Source organism: Homalodisca vitripennis, chromosome 7 (genome assembly GCF_021130785.1).
Source record: "Homalodisca vitripennis isolate AUS2020 chromosome 7, UT_GWSS_2.1, whole genome shotgun sequence".
Classification (NCBI taxonomy): domain Eukaryota; kingdom Metazoa; phylum Arthropoda; class Insecta; order Hemiptera; family Cicadellidae; genus Homalodisca; species Homalodisca vitripennis.
The window spans coordinates 136,150,468-136,170,730 of record NC_060213.1 but is presented as its reverse complement, the minus strand read 5'-3'; the positions used below and the strand labels follow the sequence as shown (position 1 = coordinate 136,170,730).

The 20,263-nt window shown below is 36.0% G+C and overlaps 1 protein-coding gene across 2 annotated transcripts in view; it reads right to left on the bottom strand.

Moving 5' to 3' along the window:
• Window positions 1-20,263, bottom strand: part of LOC124366384 (leucine-rich repeat flightless-interacting protein 2) — an 80,073-nt gene that overhangs the window by 45,906 nt on the left and 13,904 nt on the right. The window contains exon 2 of one of the 2 annotated variants that reach the window (XM_046822900.1): window positions 5,699-6,496. In XM_046822900.1, coding sequence (XP_046678856.1) covers window positions 5,699-6,322 — 624 coding nt within the window. In that variant the 5' untranslated portion in view covers window positions 6,323-6,496. The remainder of the gene's footprint in view (window positions 1-5,698; window positions 6,497-20,263) is intronic. The other variant, XM_046822902.1, reaches the window with a different exon arrangement.

Sequence of the window (20,263 nt, the reverse complement as noted above, 5' to 3'; positions counted from 1 at the left end):
TCCCGAACGCCCAAGGCGTCAAAAGCTCGTTTGAAACGCTTTCTGGTGTCAAATGAATTCTACAGCGTTGACGAGTTTCTGGCGTTTAACTGGGAGACCGCCCAATTCGATGACTGACTCCAGCGCTGGAAGTGGGTTGATATTGGGGAGGGATAAATGACCAATGTTGTAGGTTTGGAATTGGGGGAAATGCAGTGCGAGTGTTCAAAATTTTAGAATAAATTATGACGTTTTCCATGATACGTGAAATTGTACGACCAATAGAAGATTTGATAGCAAAATTATTCAGTATTGTGAAATTCAGGTGACGTTAATTATTTTAGAAAAGAATTAAAAGATGACGCGTGGTCGGAGATAGAAACAGAGGAGTGTTGCAGAAGCAAAGTTTAATTTGCTCTTCTCGTACTCAATTTGCTCTTCGTAAGATGATATTCGAAGTCACTTAGGAAGTCATCCCTCTAATTATCCAGACTTTCTTAGCCGCTGCTGGGAATAGACCAGCAAGAGCGGTTCCATAAGTATCTTTCCCCATTCGTGTAAGACTTAGACATTCGTGTAAAGTTCTTGCATTGTCTGATAATTTCCGTAGATTTCATATCAAGTAACAGTTCTGAGCCGCCCTGTTTCTTATATAGGTTAATTATTCACCATTTATGGAGCTTTCTTTAACGTTTAGAATCCTCAGCCAAAATTAACAATAACGCACTTAAAACCACAGTCGTGTCAGTATCGTCCATGCTCGAGCCAATTAAAAATTTGTACTAAGTGTTGCAAAATTTACGCGGACCGTCAGGCGCGCTGCGCGTGCGCAGATGACGTCATTAACGCACTGCGCAGCGACTGCATATCACAGGCCTGCGCATTAGTTTGTCACCGTCTCATAACATGCCGTACACAAGCCTTACAGAATACTCAATACTCAGCTAGTTTGTACAAATTACGTCTACGCGTCAAAAACTACGCAAAAATACGTTTACATTGATGCCTTACTGAACACGAAGTCATATAGTTCGAAAATTGGACTCTCTGTATCGATATTTAATGCAATAATAATCTAATCGGAGAACTATAAAATACGCATTATTCGATTACCACCTCAGCATCGATAGTAAAACTTGTATCGATGATACCGGAGTATCGAAATCAAAGTTCGAATACGTTCTACAATCAAATGAATAGTCGTTAAATTCAACTTCAACACAGGTGACTGGTATGAAACGCACTCTTGATTTTTGAAATAATGTTGAATTTGGACTCACAATTTGTAAACACCGATTAGATATAAATGTAACTAATTCTATACTTTAAACGTATCTACACTAACAATGCCCAGTGTTGCCAAATCTTGCTCCATCCAAAGGATGGTCAGGGCCGTACTACTATAGTCATAGAGACGGGTTACGCCAGGAGCTCCATAAACAAGTGACTACTGTTTCATGTCCCATCTGGCACCTGAGGTCACAAAGCCCCGTAACTGGGTTTACTGCACACGATTACGATGCAGATATGGCAACAACAAGATGTTCGCGTGCACTTTACCTGCTACGTCAATAATGGTAAATCAACAGCTTATTGCAATTTTAAATGCTTTTAAAGTCGCAGAGTTTTCTCCTATAAAAACGTTCCCATTCGTTAAAAGCTTATTTTTTCAAAATAAGTTTACAAGATACTTGTAATAATTATAACTCTGTACCACTGCTACATTCAATCAGAAAACAGTTCCAATATGTCGAAATATGTGAAAAATAAAAATATTAAATTTATTTCAGACTGAAGAACAAATCACAATTAGTCTACTCAGTACCTACCTATACGTCAAGTTTAGGATAATTCTTGAATACGTGGTCAACTTTTAATAACAAACAATGAAGCACGTATAGATAGGATTATTTTTTTGGGCGCAAAACTCTAGCTCGGAAACATTCTGTTATTGTTATTTGTAAAAATTTCGCGTCATAATCATGAATACGTACGTCCCAGGCTCTCTCGAAGGTGATAAGCTGATACGTAAAACACTCTGCAACAAGGTCGTAAATATCGAGTGCTAACCAATCAAATAACGAACTTTACTAACAACATGAAAAATATCTCAGATTAATAATTAGAATATGAGAAATTACAATATATTTTAAACCTACATGCAAAAGTTTTACGCGTGCAAAAAGTAATATAAACGTTTAATTGACAATAATATGTGGCTTTTAATAACTGTTTAAATAAAGAATTTCTTTCTTTCTTTTCTCACCAGTACTTATTTTGAGACAGGACCTTTCCACCTACTGAGTTCAAAAAGGTATGCTTACAGAAATGTGGTAATGTTAATTCAGCACTTTCTTAGGGGCTGAATGGATCGGAATCAAAACGAACACAATTTAAACACTGACTAGTGTCACGTCGTCTTTGAAAGTTTCCGTCCGAACAATAATAATTTGTCGTTTCGGTCGAACCATTGTGCCGTTTATCAGCGCTTACAAGCAACAATACCAACAGCTCTGACAAAGGAACCACAAGTAGGTCAAGTGCGAGACGCCATACCGTTCAAATCGCCATCAGCTGACCGCTATCGCAACGAGATAATCGGAGCTGAAAATAACCTGCTATCTTTAGAAACAAGATAATTGTGTCTATCTATGTACATCACAAATCCAACATTGTTTGCTTAGAGACAGGTGAACCTGAATCGTTCAACTAATAAGAATACACCTTTGAACACTTTTTTTGGTACAACGTTCATCTCAGATTTGAAGAATCCATCTCAGGTAATTGTAGACCATAACCTTTACAAGTACCTGAAGAGATGTAGATTGTACCAATAAAAAAATACAAAAGTGTTTAAAGGTGTTAAGAATGGTTTACTTTGCACTGTTTCAGAGCATCATTACAGTAGTTATGGTCTGCTCTTGTGGGGCAATGCATCTGGCATTGATACAATTTTAATGTCGCAAATTTTAAAAGCCATGAGAGTTATAGCGGATGCTAATTTCAAAGCTCATTGTAATCCGATTTTTAAAACAGAAGCCATTTTAACTGTTATCAATCTTTAGATTTCTTACAGCTTGATCCATGTCAAAAATCATTTTCAAAACCTCACACTAAATAAGCACATTCATATTCACAATACTCGGGGCGCTAACCTGATCAGCAAACCTTTCACAAGGCTTTCTAAAATTCAAACTTCATATGTGGCCGTTTGAATTAATCTATTCAATAAACTACCTTTTAATGCTCAGAGTGTTACATAGAGTAAATTTAAAACGGTTATTTATAAGTGGCCGGTAGAAAGGCCATTTTATGACTTATCAGAGTTTTATTCATTTGACATCAATGGGATAGTTGTTTAGTGTATTGTTCTGCTAAAATAGTACACTTTTGTCTCACTAACATATTGTATTATAATAAACTTTTGCATGTAGACTATTGTGTCTTCTATCGATGGACTGTATAATTTACATTGTTTTGATATTATTTTGCTGTTATTCTGACGTGATCTATTGCATGTAATGTCTAATGATCATTAAAGATCTTATCTTATTCTTATTAGTTGTATTAAACAAAACAAAAACCATTACAGGTTGACCATAAGGGTAGACCATAAGGGGAGGTTGAGTGGTAGAGAGGGCTAAATAGCCCTAACTCCGCCTCTTAAATAAAGGCATATTTCATTTCATTTCATTTAAACACATTTTTAAGCTATATTCCTAATATGATTAGTTCAGTTTGAATTCTGACGTTGTTACTTATTCATTACAACTGTAACAGTGTTACATTACGTCGCCCATAGCACTGTTTAACTGACGAAAAACTAAGTTTTTTAAGTTTGCTTCGTATTATTTACATATTAATTAATACTATGACTGCCTAATGCCGTTTCACCTCCTATCTCCGATGGTTCTTAACACCACTAATAACCTAAATTTAACTTTTAATTAACGTTAGTAATTAATTATGTTCAATTCAATGATTTATTCTATAGCAAATAACATACCTTATTTAGTTTTTATAACGATTTGATATTAAAATAACCAGATTATTCAGTATTGTGGAATAATTTATGAGGTCTGCGGCCAACAAAATACAGTTGTTTTTTTATATTTTAGATTTGAGATACAGTAACTGTTTTAACAGTATACAAAATTATTGTTTATTATTATTAATATGTTCATTATTATAATACCGCTGTGCAAAGCAACAAAAAAAATCAACTCGTCGCTATGTTTGCTTGTAAATTCTGAAATAAATTTTATTTTATTTGTGTTTTAAAGATGATTATTACCCAGCAAGTCACACACGATTTGTCCACGATTGTTTGACGTTTCCTACACAAATGTGTATTTTATTTCCGCAATAAATAATTAACTATTGACTATAGAATTACGCTTATCTATTATCAGAAACTATATTAACGCAGCTGCAGAATGATCAGCTGTGAGTCAAGATTGCACAACCGTATGGCGACGATCAGCTGATAGCAAAAAACAGCTGTTTGTTACGTGTCATGGGGCAGGCAGGCAGTCGGAACCATGCAGCCAATTATCGTCAACTCTCGACGCCTACGCTACGTCTCGAGACAATGACGTTCACGTTCACTATGCTTTGCATTGCAAAACTAGCACAACCTCGTCCGGCCGTCAGCTCACTACGACAGGTGTGCACAACACAGCACAACGATTATGGAAATGTGTATTTCCATACCTTACATGGAGCATTGGGTTGTTTTTCACATCTGGCATGAATAGGGGTTTGATTACACCTGCATTCATCTAAGATACTTCAATACTTGCACCGAGTTGCATTTAAAGGTTGCAAAACAAGTACTTAAGGAATCGGGCATTTTCATGAATGAAAGTTAGAAACCAGTACTTCTCAACTGGGTACCCAGGGGAGCCGAGGTTTAAGCACGACTTTTTTGCAAGCAAAGAAATAAGCCTGAAGTAATGTGGTCCAACAATTTCGGATTGGGGCTACAGGGCTTCAAATCACAAAAAAATTACATTTCAGAAAAGTCTTAACTTTAAAGTTTAAATGCATGACTAATTAAAGAGAAACAAATATGGAATCTGGTTGTTCTGCAATCAATAAAGCTTTCGCCTTTTCATCGTACAGCCATTTCGACTTTAGTATTATACTTTATTAAAAGAGCAGGTTGCAAGCCTGCTATATTAAATTTCTAAAGCAACTAGGACTAATTTTAGAACGAATCAAGAGCTGGACAAGTTGTTTAGACATAATTTGAACAGAGGTAGGACAACAAAGGTTTAACTGTTAAGATTGTTTGAGACTTAAAGATAAAAGAAGGGGGCGAGGGGGGGGGGAAGAAACGCGATTTACAGCCCTATTAGATGCTTTTTTACTTTCATGTTATTTTGGCATACAAATGTATTTTTCTTTGTTCGAAGCTTGTTTTTGACGATGAAAGGATTGTGAAGGAAGGAAACAGGATTTTCCGGACATTTGCCATGAACACTACGTTTCGAGATCTGCAATTTGACCTCTTCTGTATTAACAAGTACTACCCGAAGAAGAGATCAGATTGCATATCTCGAAACGTAGTGTTACTGATATTTTGTATCACAGAACGATGGCAAATGTCCGGCAAGAATCCTGTTTCCTTCACGATATTTTAGCAACAAAACGATACTGTTTACGTCTAGGCAAGATAGAACGTATTTTTAAAACATTCAACAATTTTTATACATACGTGGTCGTTTATCTTGTCCAGGAAATCGACGATGCAGTGGTCGTCGGAGTCGTCGTGATTCCAGTAGTCACTGCTGCCGCTGCGCTGTCTCTTGAGCTTCTCCCGGACCACCCGTTCCACCTCCTCCTGGAGCGAACCGTCCACGGAGTCCAGTCCGGGGAGTCTTTCCTGCACCCCATTGATCTCCTCCGACGGCTCGCCGTCGGACACGCCCTCGATGAACGACGAGGACCCGTTGGGCGTCCGGAAGTGTTCGGCCGGATCCATCATGAACTTGTCGAAATCACCGTTCACCGAGATCCTACTGACTGAGTGCCCGTTCTCCAGCGGCTGCTCGCCTATGATCACACTGCACTTGAGCACTTCGCCGCTGTTCGCGCTCACCGAAACCTCGCCGTTGTGTCCGTTCGGCGAGTTGACCTCTATGGAGCGGTACAGCGACTCCTCCGCGGCGCTGCCGTACTGCGACGGCGGCGGGTTCACGTCGATGATCGACACGTACCTGTAGTCGCTCTCTGCGTCGCTCACCTCGCCGTCGCCGTTACTCACGTACGCCTTCTTCTTCTTCTTGCCCGGCCCGTGTCTGTTGCCCATCTCCGCCTCACTGCCTTGCTCGTCACCCATCGCTATCAGCTATCAGTCACACACACTCGTGGTTATCAGCCTCGCCTCGTCTTGCGCAATCAATCACCTTCACGACTCACGCTAGGATAGTCTCTTCTCGGGTAAACATTCCATTAGTGTCGCTAGAGTCGCCAACCTGCGAGAACTGTTCTTGAGAAATCCGGCAAGGGAGTTCTACAAAATGTATTGGTATTCAAGTAACCCTTGAAGTTATTTGTGAGATTGTGTGAAAAGTACTTTTATGAATTCCTTTATTTATATATAGATCAAACTAAATTTCATATGAACTACTACATACATATAAAATGAAATTTTGTAGACTAATTATTACGAGTAAGAAATCCGTAACCCTAAAAATCATACATACCCATGGATCTGAACTCATAGAATATGAAAAAACGCTATGACATAAAGTTTGTCACTGGTAAAATACATATGATATTAATTAACTGAAAAGTAGTATAACCGGCAGTTACCCGCGGCTTCGCACACAATTTTTGCACCTGTATGAGCGAATTATATTTCCGACGCCAATGTTGAGTTTCCCTTGTTGCCAAAACCAAGAAAATGTTTTTAAAAGTGTATATTTATGGTGATTGCAATTTACTTCGATGTTATTAATTTTTGTCCCATTGCTGATAATATATATATATATATATATATATATATATATATATATATATATATATATATATATATATATATATATATGCTCTAAAAACCCTACTTTTATCAAAACACAACTAATAATTTAGGTTCGATAACAGTCTATAAAAAGTAAAGGTTAGACATTGTCTCTTATATATGCATTGCTAGCAGTTATCCGCTGTTTTGCACGCAATTTAGTAGGCGTTGCACTTACTGCTAGTTTAGGTGAATTATATTTCCGGCGCCAATTTTGAGTTTGCCTTGTTGCCACAATCAAAAAAATACGTCAAAAATTTTAAAATTACGACCATTGTATTTTCTTTCATTCTAAGTATGTTTTGTTCCATAGTTCGTTTTGTTTTGATTCCTGATCAAGAAAATATATCACAGATCAGAGAAGCTTACTTCTGTCAAAAAAGAACTAAGAAGGGTTTTATATAAGTCTTTAAATTTATAGTAAAAGTTTTTAAATATTATAGAACATTTAGAGCTGGAATTGGTACATTAGTTCAAAAGAACGGTCCAGCAAAATTTCATCTTGTCGACTGCTTCAAAGGGTGACTTCGGAGTCAAAGCCTGTCCTTCTTATGTGTTAGGACAGTTTCTAAGGTAGATTAGTACTTGCATAATCGCTGAAATCTGAATCGGCGTTAAAATATATTGTTACTGAAAATTTACAAACTATTACAACAAATTGAGAATGTTTACATAGAACAGTTGGTTCATATTACAGGCTCATTCAATAATATTACACAACTGTAGAAATCAAGATGCGATTTATTTTTTGTTTGTTTTAAGACCAGTGGGGCATAGCCCGGAGGGTTTTTGAAATAAGAATAGGCCTACATTCATTCCAGGAACCGCAAAAATGTCCATGTTAAATTTCAGTAAAATCGGTTAAGTAGTTTTCACGTGAAAGCGTAACAAACAAACTTACATTCGCATTTATAATATTAGTAGGGATAAAACTAAACTCCATAGGAACATAAGTTTACTACATACATATAAATTAGAATTTTGCAGACTAATACGATTAAAAAATCCGTTATCCTAAAAATCATATATACATAATGGATATGAAAAGTGTGTATAATATATCCGTATAGGGCACGACACTGGGCTACACTAGTTTTCTGTTGACCCATAAAAGAACACGATGATCTCGAAATAAGAGTTACACTGGATGACTCACTCTGGTGTATTACCGAGAACCACTGCAGACATTCTGCTCGCTCGGCTTGCAGAAACTGATAACCTCGGTTTAATGTTACTGATAAGGCACGATCTGCACATTCACAACAACAATGGGTTTGTTACAGCCGAGCTGTAAATGAGTTGAAATACCGCAAAAGGCCACATTACCGAATTCTTCAAACTATATCGTGAACAACGGTAATTTTTATTGTGACCCAAAGCGTGTGAGGTAGTATAATCAGTGGTGTAGACCGGGAGGGGGGAGGGTGTAAGGTCCGGAGGTATGAGTTGTGTAAGTTTTGCAAAGTAATGAAAGAAAAATTTTAATGAAGATTTGAACATATTTTTAGAACCTCTACTACTATTTCACTTAGGAGTTTATTTATACAGGGTTATTTAAGTAATGCCCATTTACAGACCAGAGGTAAAAATACATTGATGGAGAAAGGGATCTAGGAATACCCCTCGTCAAATTGTACAGGGTATCCCGTAACTGCCTGGACAAAGGTGTATACCACGTTATTGCTCATTTCAATACAAATATATTTCACCATATGAAAATGGGTCTCTGTTGCTTACTTTCCCATCTGTCTGTCTGTATGTGTCTTTTAGAAAACAATCAATATCTTAAAAAGTAATACGTTTAATTATACCAAATTTGGTTGAAATATTTATTAATATCAAAGCCAATTACCGAAACAATTATCATGAAATTATCTATAGTATTTTAAAATGGCGGCCATTAAACTTTTAAACTTTGAATATCTTAATAACCAGCAGTTCTTCTAAAACATTACACGAATAACAGTTTTTAGAGGATATTATCGCAAATCTAATGACACCAAAATAATTTAAATCGAATAATAAATAATTGGTTTAGAGCAGATTTACTGTGACAAGACATGGCCCACATTGAGGTTCTCAGTGTACAGCCAACAATACAAACTGAATAAAGGCAGCTCTCAAAGTGGGCCATGTCTTGTCACAGTAAATCTGCTCTAAACCAATTATTTATTTATTCCATTAAAATATTTCTTGTCATTAGATTTATGATAATATCCTCTACAAACTGTTATTCTTGTAGTTCTTAAGATAACACCGCTGGTTTTTTAAAATATTCAAAGTTTAATAGTTCTTACGGCCGCCATTTTGAAAATATAAGATAATGTCATGATATTGTTTTCAGTAACTGACCTTGTTATCAGTAACATTTATCCACATTTGGTATAATTTTTTCAAATTTCGAGTAGCATTAATTTCTACCATAACTTTCCATTGGCACACGCACTTTATTTTTCTTGTAAATCTTTTAGTGGTTCTTTAAAATTAAAACATGTGTATGCCTTTCTTTACTCCTTGTTCAGAGAGAGTAAATATTTACTTCGTACGGTAGGTGGGGGAAAGGGTCCCCTTAAGGGGAGTCGGGTGTACCTATCCTTACAATGTTAAATTGACTGTCTTTGATGTACCTTTTTGAAATAAATACAAATACCATAATTCTAATTTTTGTTTTAAACGAAAGCCTACTCCTTTCTCTATAATTTACATGCATGGTTTACTGTTTAAGTTAATATTGGTATTTTTATGATTTTTTTATTGACTTTTTTATTTTATGTAAATTAGTATTTAAATTCTCTAAAAAATAAAATAAAATAGTTGCAAAATATATTCTCCATACACATTGAAGAGCACAATGAGCTAAACAAAATTTAAAAAATCATTCAGATACCTCATATGGTTCCTGAGAAAAGGCGCATTAAAGCTTAAAAATGTAAACTTCCGGAAAACGCAAAAAAACGCGTAGGGCTAGAAATACTAGGTTCACAATTAGGTATGCTGGGCCTACGACTAACTTCACAAGTAGAGTTGTTTATACTGTCCTCCACTTCTAGTCTAACTACGCAACATTTTGGTGTACCAATATACACCCTTTTAAGCTTCTTGAATACTTTACCGACTGATCTAGGTTATTTTTTTAACTAAAAGAACTATACAATCACTTGTTGAGCAAGCGCAACTTCAAAAATGTATAACTAAAAAAGTAATGGTCATAAATGAATGAAGTTTTCAGTAAAATACACAGTAATAATTCAAGAATATTAAAAAAAAATAATCTGGAAACTGATTTTTTTTTAATTTTTAGTTACCTGACACCCTTAAAATAAACCTTGAAATGTTTTATAAAATGATTCAATCTCTGAATATACCGCATTCCCATCTATAAAGAACTAATCTGCAAACACGACAACAACAAAATAAACGGGTTGTACCGTGCAGTACGACTTACAAAACCGCTTCTGGCCAATAAAAACAGACAGGCAATGACGGCTGACTCTAAGCCCGTACCCCACGCGTCTCTCCGACATCTAAACACTCCGGTGACCTCATCTTCACGTGGCTGCGGCCGTAGGGGGGTGGGGAGGGGGGAACTGCAATAAATCAAAAGGTGACAAAGCGATAAATGGTTTGCAACACACGTTGCTCCCTCAGATTGGTCCAGTAACAGATGGTCCAAGCGAACTGCAAGCCTAGCTCTTAAATGATATCCTGCAGTCCCCTATCCTCTTGAAAATCCTTTCACTCCGGAAACAAGTAACCGGAAAGTTCCTTTGAACACTAAAAGCAATGCAGGATTTCCTCAGATTCCAGTCTGAAGTGAAACAATATTTAGAACTTTTATCATGTATACACATCTTCTCACATTTTTATTATTATTTTTGGGGATCTTCACACCGTAGTCAGACCATTTTTTTAAATTCAAAAAAGAATAATTCGTGTAATTGCTAATGTCACAAATAGATCATCACGCAAACCTCTTTTTTCAAAATTAAACATACTTCCGCTCCCATGCATGCATCTATCAAACACTATCATTTGTAAAACAGAACTCTCTCAGCTTCCCCCAAATCATTCTACCATACAAGACATAGAAATAATATAATCCTTCCACTTCGTAACACATCTTCTTACAAAGAAACACCGGCTATATGGGAAGTAAACTTTACAATAAACCCCAAATACACCTTAAAAACGAACCATCAATAACAATCTCAGAAAGAGGCTCCGTGAGCTCATCATGAATGGCAATTTCGACTCTTGACTTTCCGGTACATAGAATTTCATGCCTAAAGTTTGTCAAAGTCTGGCAAATATGTATAATTTGTTAAGTTTATTGTTAAATTTAATTATTATTTATAAGTTTATCTGAATTTTTATTATTTAATATCATAGTATTCCATTAGGTACTTTTATTTGTTGCATATTTATTCAGTATCACTAATAATTATATAATTTTCATACTAGCACTTAAAATTGAATAATATTATATCGACGAATACTACTTGTATAATTAATACGGTTTATAATATCACCTGTTACTATAGCACTGCTGTAATATGCAACGTTTTGTGACAAAGGAATATTTGAATTTGACTACGGCGCATTTATGGGCGACAAAATCAAAGTACACATTGAGAATTTAAAATGTATTCTTTCACTGTCCCTCTTTGTTTCAGAAAAAACACACTATGCGCTTTGGGCTCTGAATTAAAATCGAGTCTGTAATATCGCGTATTTGTATCGATTCCCTTCCAATCGATGTAAATCCATTCAAATTTCAAATTCAAATCTTTATTTTTCACAAAACGTTCATATTACAGCAGTGCTATAGTAACAGGTGATATTGTCCACTATTGTAAACTGTATTAATCATACAAGTAGAATTCGTCGATATAATATTATTCGATTTAAGTACTAGTATAGAAATTATATTATTATTAGTGACACTGAATGAATATGCAACAGATAAAAGTAATGGAATCATATGGTATTAAATAATAAATATAAATTTCAGGTAAACTTAACAATAATAATTAATTTAATAATAAAATTAACAAATTTTACATATTTTCCAGATTTCGACAAACTTTAGGTATGACATTTTATGTATCGGAAAGTCAAGAGCCCCACCAGCGTCATCGAAGAAATTTGCCTCCTGAGAAGAACATGCCATCCATGAGGAGCTCACGGAGCCTCTCCTTGAAGATTGTTGTTATTGATGGTTCGTTTTTATTCCCATATAGCCAGGTGTTAAATTTGATTTCTTGTTTTAAGTCAAGGAAGAATAACACACATGATTCTTATATAACATTGACAATCAACAGTACAAACATCGGCTTTCAAGAATGTATTGAAAATTTATGTACGGGAAAAACCATACCCGAATGAAATCCCCAGGCGTACGCGAAATATGAGTCTGCAAGAGCGTACAGGAGGTGTCACCGCGACAGCAATGTGTGTGATGTGCCGTCGCGAATTGCTCGGCCACTGACCCTTCTCGCCAGCGGCAAGATGGATAGTGTCACCCGACTGTCATCCAACTTCCCCGGCAGGTCTCTATGTACTCGATCCCAAAAGGAGTCACGTTTTGTTTCGACCCACGTTGCAATATTTCTACAGTGATGAATAACCTACGTGTGAGTGAAAAATCGAAACTAATATGTTGTACATTATTTATCTGCACACTCACCATTTTAACGAGGTTAACCTAAAGGCAGAAAGGAACTGTGAATTCTTATCAGACTTTCGGTTTCCAATCGCAATACTTGGAATGAGTGATAAACAAACAAAAAAGGGCCAAGTCGCCAAAAACAACCGAGAGCGCAAGAGCTTATCAGTACGGGGAAAGCGTATCAGCCGGTAACCACCGGGATCAGATATGCAAAGTCAGGCTCCAATTGGAGAACGGAAACGGAAGTGCGAGGTGAATGGCAGTGAGAAGCGCAAGCACGGCACCCAGTTCATGCAGCATGTCAGTCCACAGAGGCCCGGAGCTAGATCGTACGCCCGATATAGAACAATGCACACAATACACATACCTTGCTGTACTTCAGCCCGTGCTAAATATTCAGGTCTCTCCACATTCCTCGGCCGTGACGTCACAGCTGCTGCAAGTCGGGTCTGTGACCGATCAATTAGTGGAATTGAGTCGGTGAAATGACCGGTTATACAGGTTAATTCTATCCGACAGGTATTCGGAGTTGGCAAATTAATTATTAATTCAATAAGTTCTTAGAGGTGAGTTAAATTCCCGGTATGGTGGCCACCCTGATTAATGAACCATAAATAGTTTAAACCTTGAAAAAAAAAAACAAATAGCCACAGATAAAACAACGTTTTTGTGATCCAAAACTCGATTTTTGAGACAAAGTTCACGAATTGGATTTTGAAATTGTTTAAAAATATCAAACGTCTCTGGGCAAAATTGTATGCTTAATAATACTTACATCAGACGTTTTGTGTGATCTCTATGATGGACATTTTGCAATTGAATTTACAATTACATTCAAACCATCATAGCATGTGTGAGACATGTAAAAAAGTTACAAATAAAAATGGTATTAAACTAGTTAAAGGAGTTACTATGATAAACGATCTTTTATTCAAAATCCAACAGTTTAAACATCAACCGAAACATGTATTTGTTTACAATATCATGTAAAACGTGCTGGTATTGGTTATCATTAAAAAAAAAACGTATCCAAGGTATTCCAAGGCGGTTCACTACACGCCACATTTGGCCTTGGCCGATACTTATACTGATTGACATCACCCAGAACTAATGTTTATTTACCTAAGAGAGTCTTTATATCGTTCATTCAGAAGAAAAGTGTCACAACTCAAAATTTTTTTAAATGGGTTTTATTGGTTTAATAGTCTTGAAATAAGTTATTCTTTTCACTGCAAAAACGTCACAACTCAAACTCTGCTTGCTCCCACTAGAGTGCACTAGTGTCACTTTTCTTCTAGAACATTCTAGGTTTATGTTTTTCTAGCAAAACTGACACATTTCAGTTGTGACTTGACTGTCTAGGAGTGAAGTGCTATAATTTCTCTGCAAAAGTGACACTTTTTGAGTTGTGCCTGTTTGGTTGTAATATTTTGTAAGTACATGTTTATATTGTTTACTAGAATAATGACAGATTTTGAGTTGTGTCACTTTTCCTTGAATATAGCTTTGACTTTCAATTTTGTTTGTCATCCACAAGTCCAAATTTTGAGATGTGTCACTTTTTCCTTGAAAATCATTGTACTTTTTTCATTTTGTTATACCTCCACAGTGGCAGACTTTGAGATGTGTCATTACAACTCTGAACTTTTGCAAGAAACTAAATCACAATGTTATACCAACAGTGCAATATTTTGAGTTGTGACACTTGTATTGCGAAAATAGTTCATAATTTATTATAAATATTCCACTGTTAGTACTATTACGATTTATTTTCTTGTTAAACTATCAGTAAACAATATTACATTTTATTCATAAATGAATGCCACATACAGACAAAATGCCTTGCCTGTGTGTGCCATTCATTTATGAACTTTTTTAGGTTACACATTTTTTTCTAGTGAAGGCATCACAACAGCCAGTTTAAGTCTCAGGAATGAGCAATAGAACATCCCTGATTTTAAAATTAGCCAAACAAAAAGGCAATTCTACAGACTATAGGCCTACTCCTCATTCACATAATAGTGTTGTATGTGGTAATGAGTGGACAGTGTTAATGAAGAGGAAATTCCAAATACAACCCCAAATTAATGAGTTTCAAGCCATATTTCAAACTACAAATGAACTTTTAACTGAACACATTGAAACCCAGCCAATCTCAACGATCCTACAAACCCGGGAAGCTGAACCTGAAGACAAAACTCAGGGTTATGTTGATGTCATTCCTAAGAATGTACTTCTAAAGAAGTTCACAGTGAAGAAAATCATAAACCTTCGACATCAAAACAGTGTGTTAGTGAATTTTCACAAAATACCAACAAAAGCAGGGAATGTGTGCCTAAAAAACTTAATTTGCCAACGACATCAGCTCAGTCTAACCAAGAAAATGTTCGAGACCCAAACGAAAGTGTAAAACCGATAACGAAGCTACTGGAGATCTTTTTTCAGATGACCCTAACAGTGAAAATGATTATGACGTGGATGATTCTGACGAGGATCCAAATTACGAGCCAAAAAATGACCTTAATTTCCCTAAAAAACAAACAATATCCAACAAAATATTTAACATACCTAGAAGAAACAAAGTTGTTGTAAATACTAAAGAAAAGGAGCCTGAGATCTTTGAAGAAAATGATAATGTTTTTGAATTCTTGGAACAAAATAACACTGATCTCCAAAAGAAAAAAGGAAAGAAAAGGTCACTAAACAAAGACAACTGGTTGAAATGTAAAGCAAAAAAGCTGAGAAATTCTGGAGAGGAATATAAATCATCATCTAAGTCCAGAAAACTAATTGAGAAAAAGGAAATAAAACCACCATGCAATGATAGATGTAGAATCCAGTGTAAAACCAAAATAAACCCTGATGAACGTCAAACAATTTTCAAAAACTATTGGGCACTTGGTGACCTTCCCGCCAAAGAGATTTCATAGCATCACATATTCAGAACATACAACCAACTTACCAGTACAAGAGAGAGGGAAATAAGAGAAAACCAAACCAAGCCTTTTATTTTGATGTTGCTGATAAGCGAGTTCGTGTATGCAAAGATTTTTTCAGAAACACCCTAGGGATCAATGACCAGACCAATTAGAACCGTTATTGATAAGAAAGACGCCTCAAGTGGCTTTGTTTGCTGGTGATCTGAGGGGTAAACATGATAAGCATCAAACTGATCAAGACAAGTTAATAAATGAAGGCATCAGGCGTCATATAGAAATCTATTCCTAAAAATTGAGAGCCACTATCTACGGGCAAACACAACCAGAGAATTTCATAGAAGGTGGTAAAACAATTAGTGATTTAACATCGTGATTATGTTGAACATTGTAAAAGCTTGCAAAAACCTCATGGAAATTATAAAAAAGTATTACGATATATTCACCAAAGAGTATAATATTTCTTTTTTTGTTCCAAAAAAAGACCTTTGTGAGCTGTGCCATGCATATGAGACAGCTGAAGGTGAGAGAAAGACCAGTTTGCAAGAGGAATATGAAAAGCATATTATGGAAAAAGATCTATCTCGATTGAAAAAAAAATTCTGACAAAGACTCAGTGAGTGTCAACACACCATTGTTGCCTGTTATGACCTTCAAAGCTGTATTACAGTGTCCAAAGGGGGAAGTGTCCCTAATGTATTATAAATCTAAATTAAATATGCTAAACCTGACTGTCTGTGAGCTGAAAAATGATGCCGTATTCTGCTATACTTGGCATGAAGGCGGAAGGAGCCAGAGGCTCGTGCGAAATTGGAACATGCATTTACAAATACCTCAGTGAAAAAGTTAAAAATTGCGAAAACGATATTGAAATTATATTTACTCTGATAATTGCAGCGGCCAACAGAAAAAACAAGTATTTTGTTTTCTATGTACTTATATGCAGTGGACAAACTGCCAATTAAGTCTATAACTCACAATTTCCTAATAAAAGGGCATAGTCAAAACGAGGGGGACAATGTACATGCAATGATTGAGAAGCAGATTAAGAAATGTCTGAAGTCTGGACCAATTTACCACCCGGCTCAATACATTTCATTGATCAAAACTGCAAAAAAACTGGGAATCCGTATAAAGTCAATGAACTAAGTCATGAAGATTTCTTGGATTTTAAAGACCTATGGGCAAACATTGGATGTAACTCTACAGTTTAATGTGTCAGGTAAGCTGCTTACTGTTATAATATAATTTAGACACTTTTATGAAACGAGAGTTATAAAATAATTCTAGTGATGAGCAGACCAATAAAGGGATTTCATCTATTATTTCACTGCAAAAACAATCTCAACCGGTTCAAACATAGTTTAACCCTACTCAGCCTTTACCATGTGAAACCAATAATTTAACTTTAATACTTTTTACACAATTTTTAAGAATCTTTTAACTTACTATCTTCTTTTACGTTTTTAAACCATCTTTCCTTTTCATATTTAATCTGAAAAATGTATGTTAAAGAGTAGTTATTTATGGCACATAGATATGGCAATCAAGATGGAAGAATTGCATTTTCTTACGTTTTAAATATTTTTTCCTAAACGCATATTTAACTACTTCGAACGGATTATTTTTTAATTTCCTACACTTTGTTAACATACTAAAACTTTTAAATCCAACTTTTTATCCTATTCTATCTAAAAAGATAATAATTAAACATTTTACAGTTATCTTTTCATTTCAGGATGTACTGTTGCAATGAATGACATCAAAAATAATTAAAGTTGAGAAAGATTCTCCCTTTAAAATCAAGTACAAGACAACTTATGATGACACAGTTGACTTTCAAGAAATTTTCATCCAGCAGATTGATATTGAAGAAAACGAGGATTTATTCGGAGACAACAAGAAGAGTCACACTAAGAAGAAAACCAGAAGTTCAAAGAAGAAACAACAGGTTTTTCCTGTGCATTGTTCAGATGTTGCTTTAAAAAAATTATACGAGCAAAGACTGGGAATTTCAGTTAACAAGAAAAAAAGACTTACAATACTTACTTGAAAAACATGTTATTCCAAGTTGCTATGCACCATTTTTATAACTCACTTTAAATTTTTGCAGTAAACGTTTGTGTTTAGCAACAATGTTATGTTTGTGTAATGATTTTTTATTTCCATTAGAAAATACTTCTTTAAATATTAAAAAGTGCTGCATTAGTTACTTTATATAAGACCAAACTATTGGTAGTAACTAGTGGTAGTAAATGAATGTATTTTGTTATTAATATTTGAAAACACTATTTTTCTAAACATCTAAAATAGGTCCAATGATGTTTGGAGGTTTAGTTCTAAGTAACTAACTGATTTTTTTGTTTCAATTAAAGTTAACTGTCATTAAAAACCCGTTTGACTTATTTTTGTGTCATTACCATCTTCAAAGTTAACCTTTTAATGAAAAGCGGTTTTACAGGAAAATTGACACAACTCAAATTAAATTAATAAATAATTAAAAAAATAATAAACACAAACTTCATGGTTTATATTAAGCTAATTTAAATGCCCTATATTTAAACTGATATAAATAATAAAATGACTTTTGGATTAAAAGGTTGCAGTTCTGTTAAACGAAAAACTAATTACAAAAAGCACAATTTTCAAATCGCTCTCCTGTAAAATTTACTTTTTTTGAGTTGTGTCACTTTTCTTCTGAATGAACGATATGTTTCTACTGAAAATCAAAGTTAGATTAATAATTTGTCCCCTGTACGATACATGGTAGGGTAGCCCATGTGTAAGAGAAGATAGGTAGAGGAGAGAGTGGGATCTGCTAATGGCGGCTAACGGCACCCTGACCGCTACTGGTGGTGCTGACCGCTGCCGCGCCGCGCCGCAGTATCGCTGATAACTCCCGATACCGGGCCGGTCACAGAACACTCTTGCCTCGCTTCTCCTACAGCCAGCGATACACAGCTCACCGCTGCCGCGCCGCGCCGCAGTATCGCTGATAACTCCCGATACCGGGCCGGTCACAGAACACTCTTGCCTCGCTTCTCCTACAGCCAGCGATACACAGCTATATATCAGTTACAAAAGCCAATAGAAAAGACACGAATACATTAGAGGAACTCGAAATGTCCTATGGACACCCTCAGGGATCGATGCTTTATTCACGGCCGACTATTTTCTTTATTCACGTCAATTACGGTTCATGGGAATCCAGTTATTCCCCAAAGTGAGTGGTGATCCGAAATTCTGACGGTACGATTCTTAGTACTGAAGAAATTAAACCAATTAAAAAACATCACTATTTGGAAATAAAATCGTTTGCCGAATTAAGATTATTCATCAAGAATTTCGTGAATTAAACCATTAAACTGCTAACTACCATGTCTCTACACTCTGGAAAATATTATTCTGAAGCATCCGCCAACAACATGGAACAAGAGAGGGAAATTTTCTGGAACACATCACATAGCCGATTCAAACTGGTCACAAGACTTCCTGAGTGATCCTGAATAGGAAATTCAAATCAAACTTTACTGAAGCGCATCCAGTATATAAATGCGCTGTTCTTTTATTATTTTTTTTAATGCTAAGTTATTTAGGTATAAAGTTACTATTCGGCTTACACAACGGTGATAACTAAAGATATGTTTGGCGGGGAACAGTCATCACATTCTTGGAAGATTGTGAATTGTGGAGTTTGGTCACATTCGTTGAGGATTGTGAATTGTGGGGTTTGGTCACATTCTTTGAGGAATTATTATGGAGTTTGGTCACATTCTTGGATGATTGTGAATTATGGGGTTTGGCCACATTCTTGGAGGATTGTGAATTGTGGAGTTTGGTCACATTCTTGGAAGATTGTGAATTGTGGAGTTTGGTCAGATTCTTGGAAGATTGTGAATTGTGGAGTTTGGTCAGATTCTTGGAAGATTGTGAATTGTGGAGTTTGGTGGAGGATTGAATAGTGCCCTTGCCATTAGGTGAGATCGACCTTTTCTCGCTGAACTGTCGTGACAAACCAAGGACTAGTGGTTCCAAAGTGAACCCTCGCTTTATCGTTAGGATGTTCTATTTAACGTCAAACAATCGTGGTTCCGTCTCCCGAGGATACTGAGAACTCAAAAAAACACAAAGAGTTTGGTTTCCTCACACGAAAGACGTTAACCTGTGGAGGATTAGTACTAATAACGTCTAGAAAAAGACTTTATGCAGCCAAAGATAGAAAATTCATTACTTTACAAAACTGGGCGTTGCGACCATTTTGGAAAAGGTGGGATTGGTATAGGTCAGCGAGCCCAATAGACTAACGACGGGCAACACTGCTTGCATCACAAATTGTGCATTACAAAAGACACGCTCATCGGCATACCAAGAGATCTGTCTATACGCCAAGATTGGCCGTCTTGTCGGAATGTGACCTTGAATATCTTTATTGCCTTTCAGAGAAGGAATGCCATTTGTAGAAAGCCTCCATCGTCCAGAAACCCCAACTCGGTATCTTCCAAGACATTTATTAGCCGTGTGTATCAGAACTTTCAGAAAATGTTCAACCCCACAAGAATGTTCAAAATCATTCCAAATGGACATCAGCATCCCATAGGCTCCCACTGGAAACACGACAGGCTATAGCCTTGAACCATTCACAAATGGCCGCTA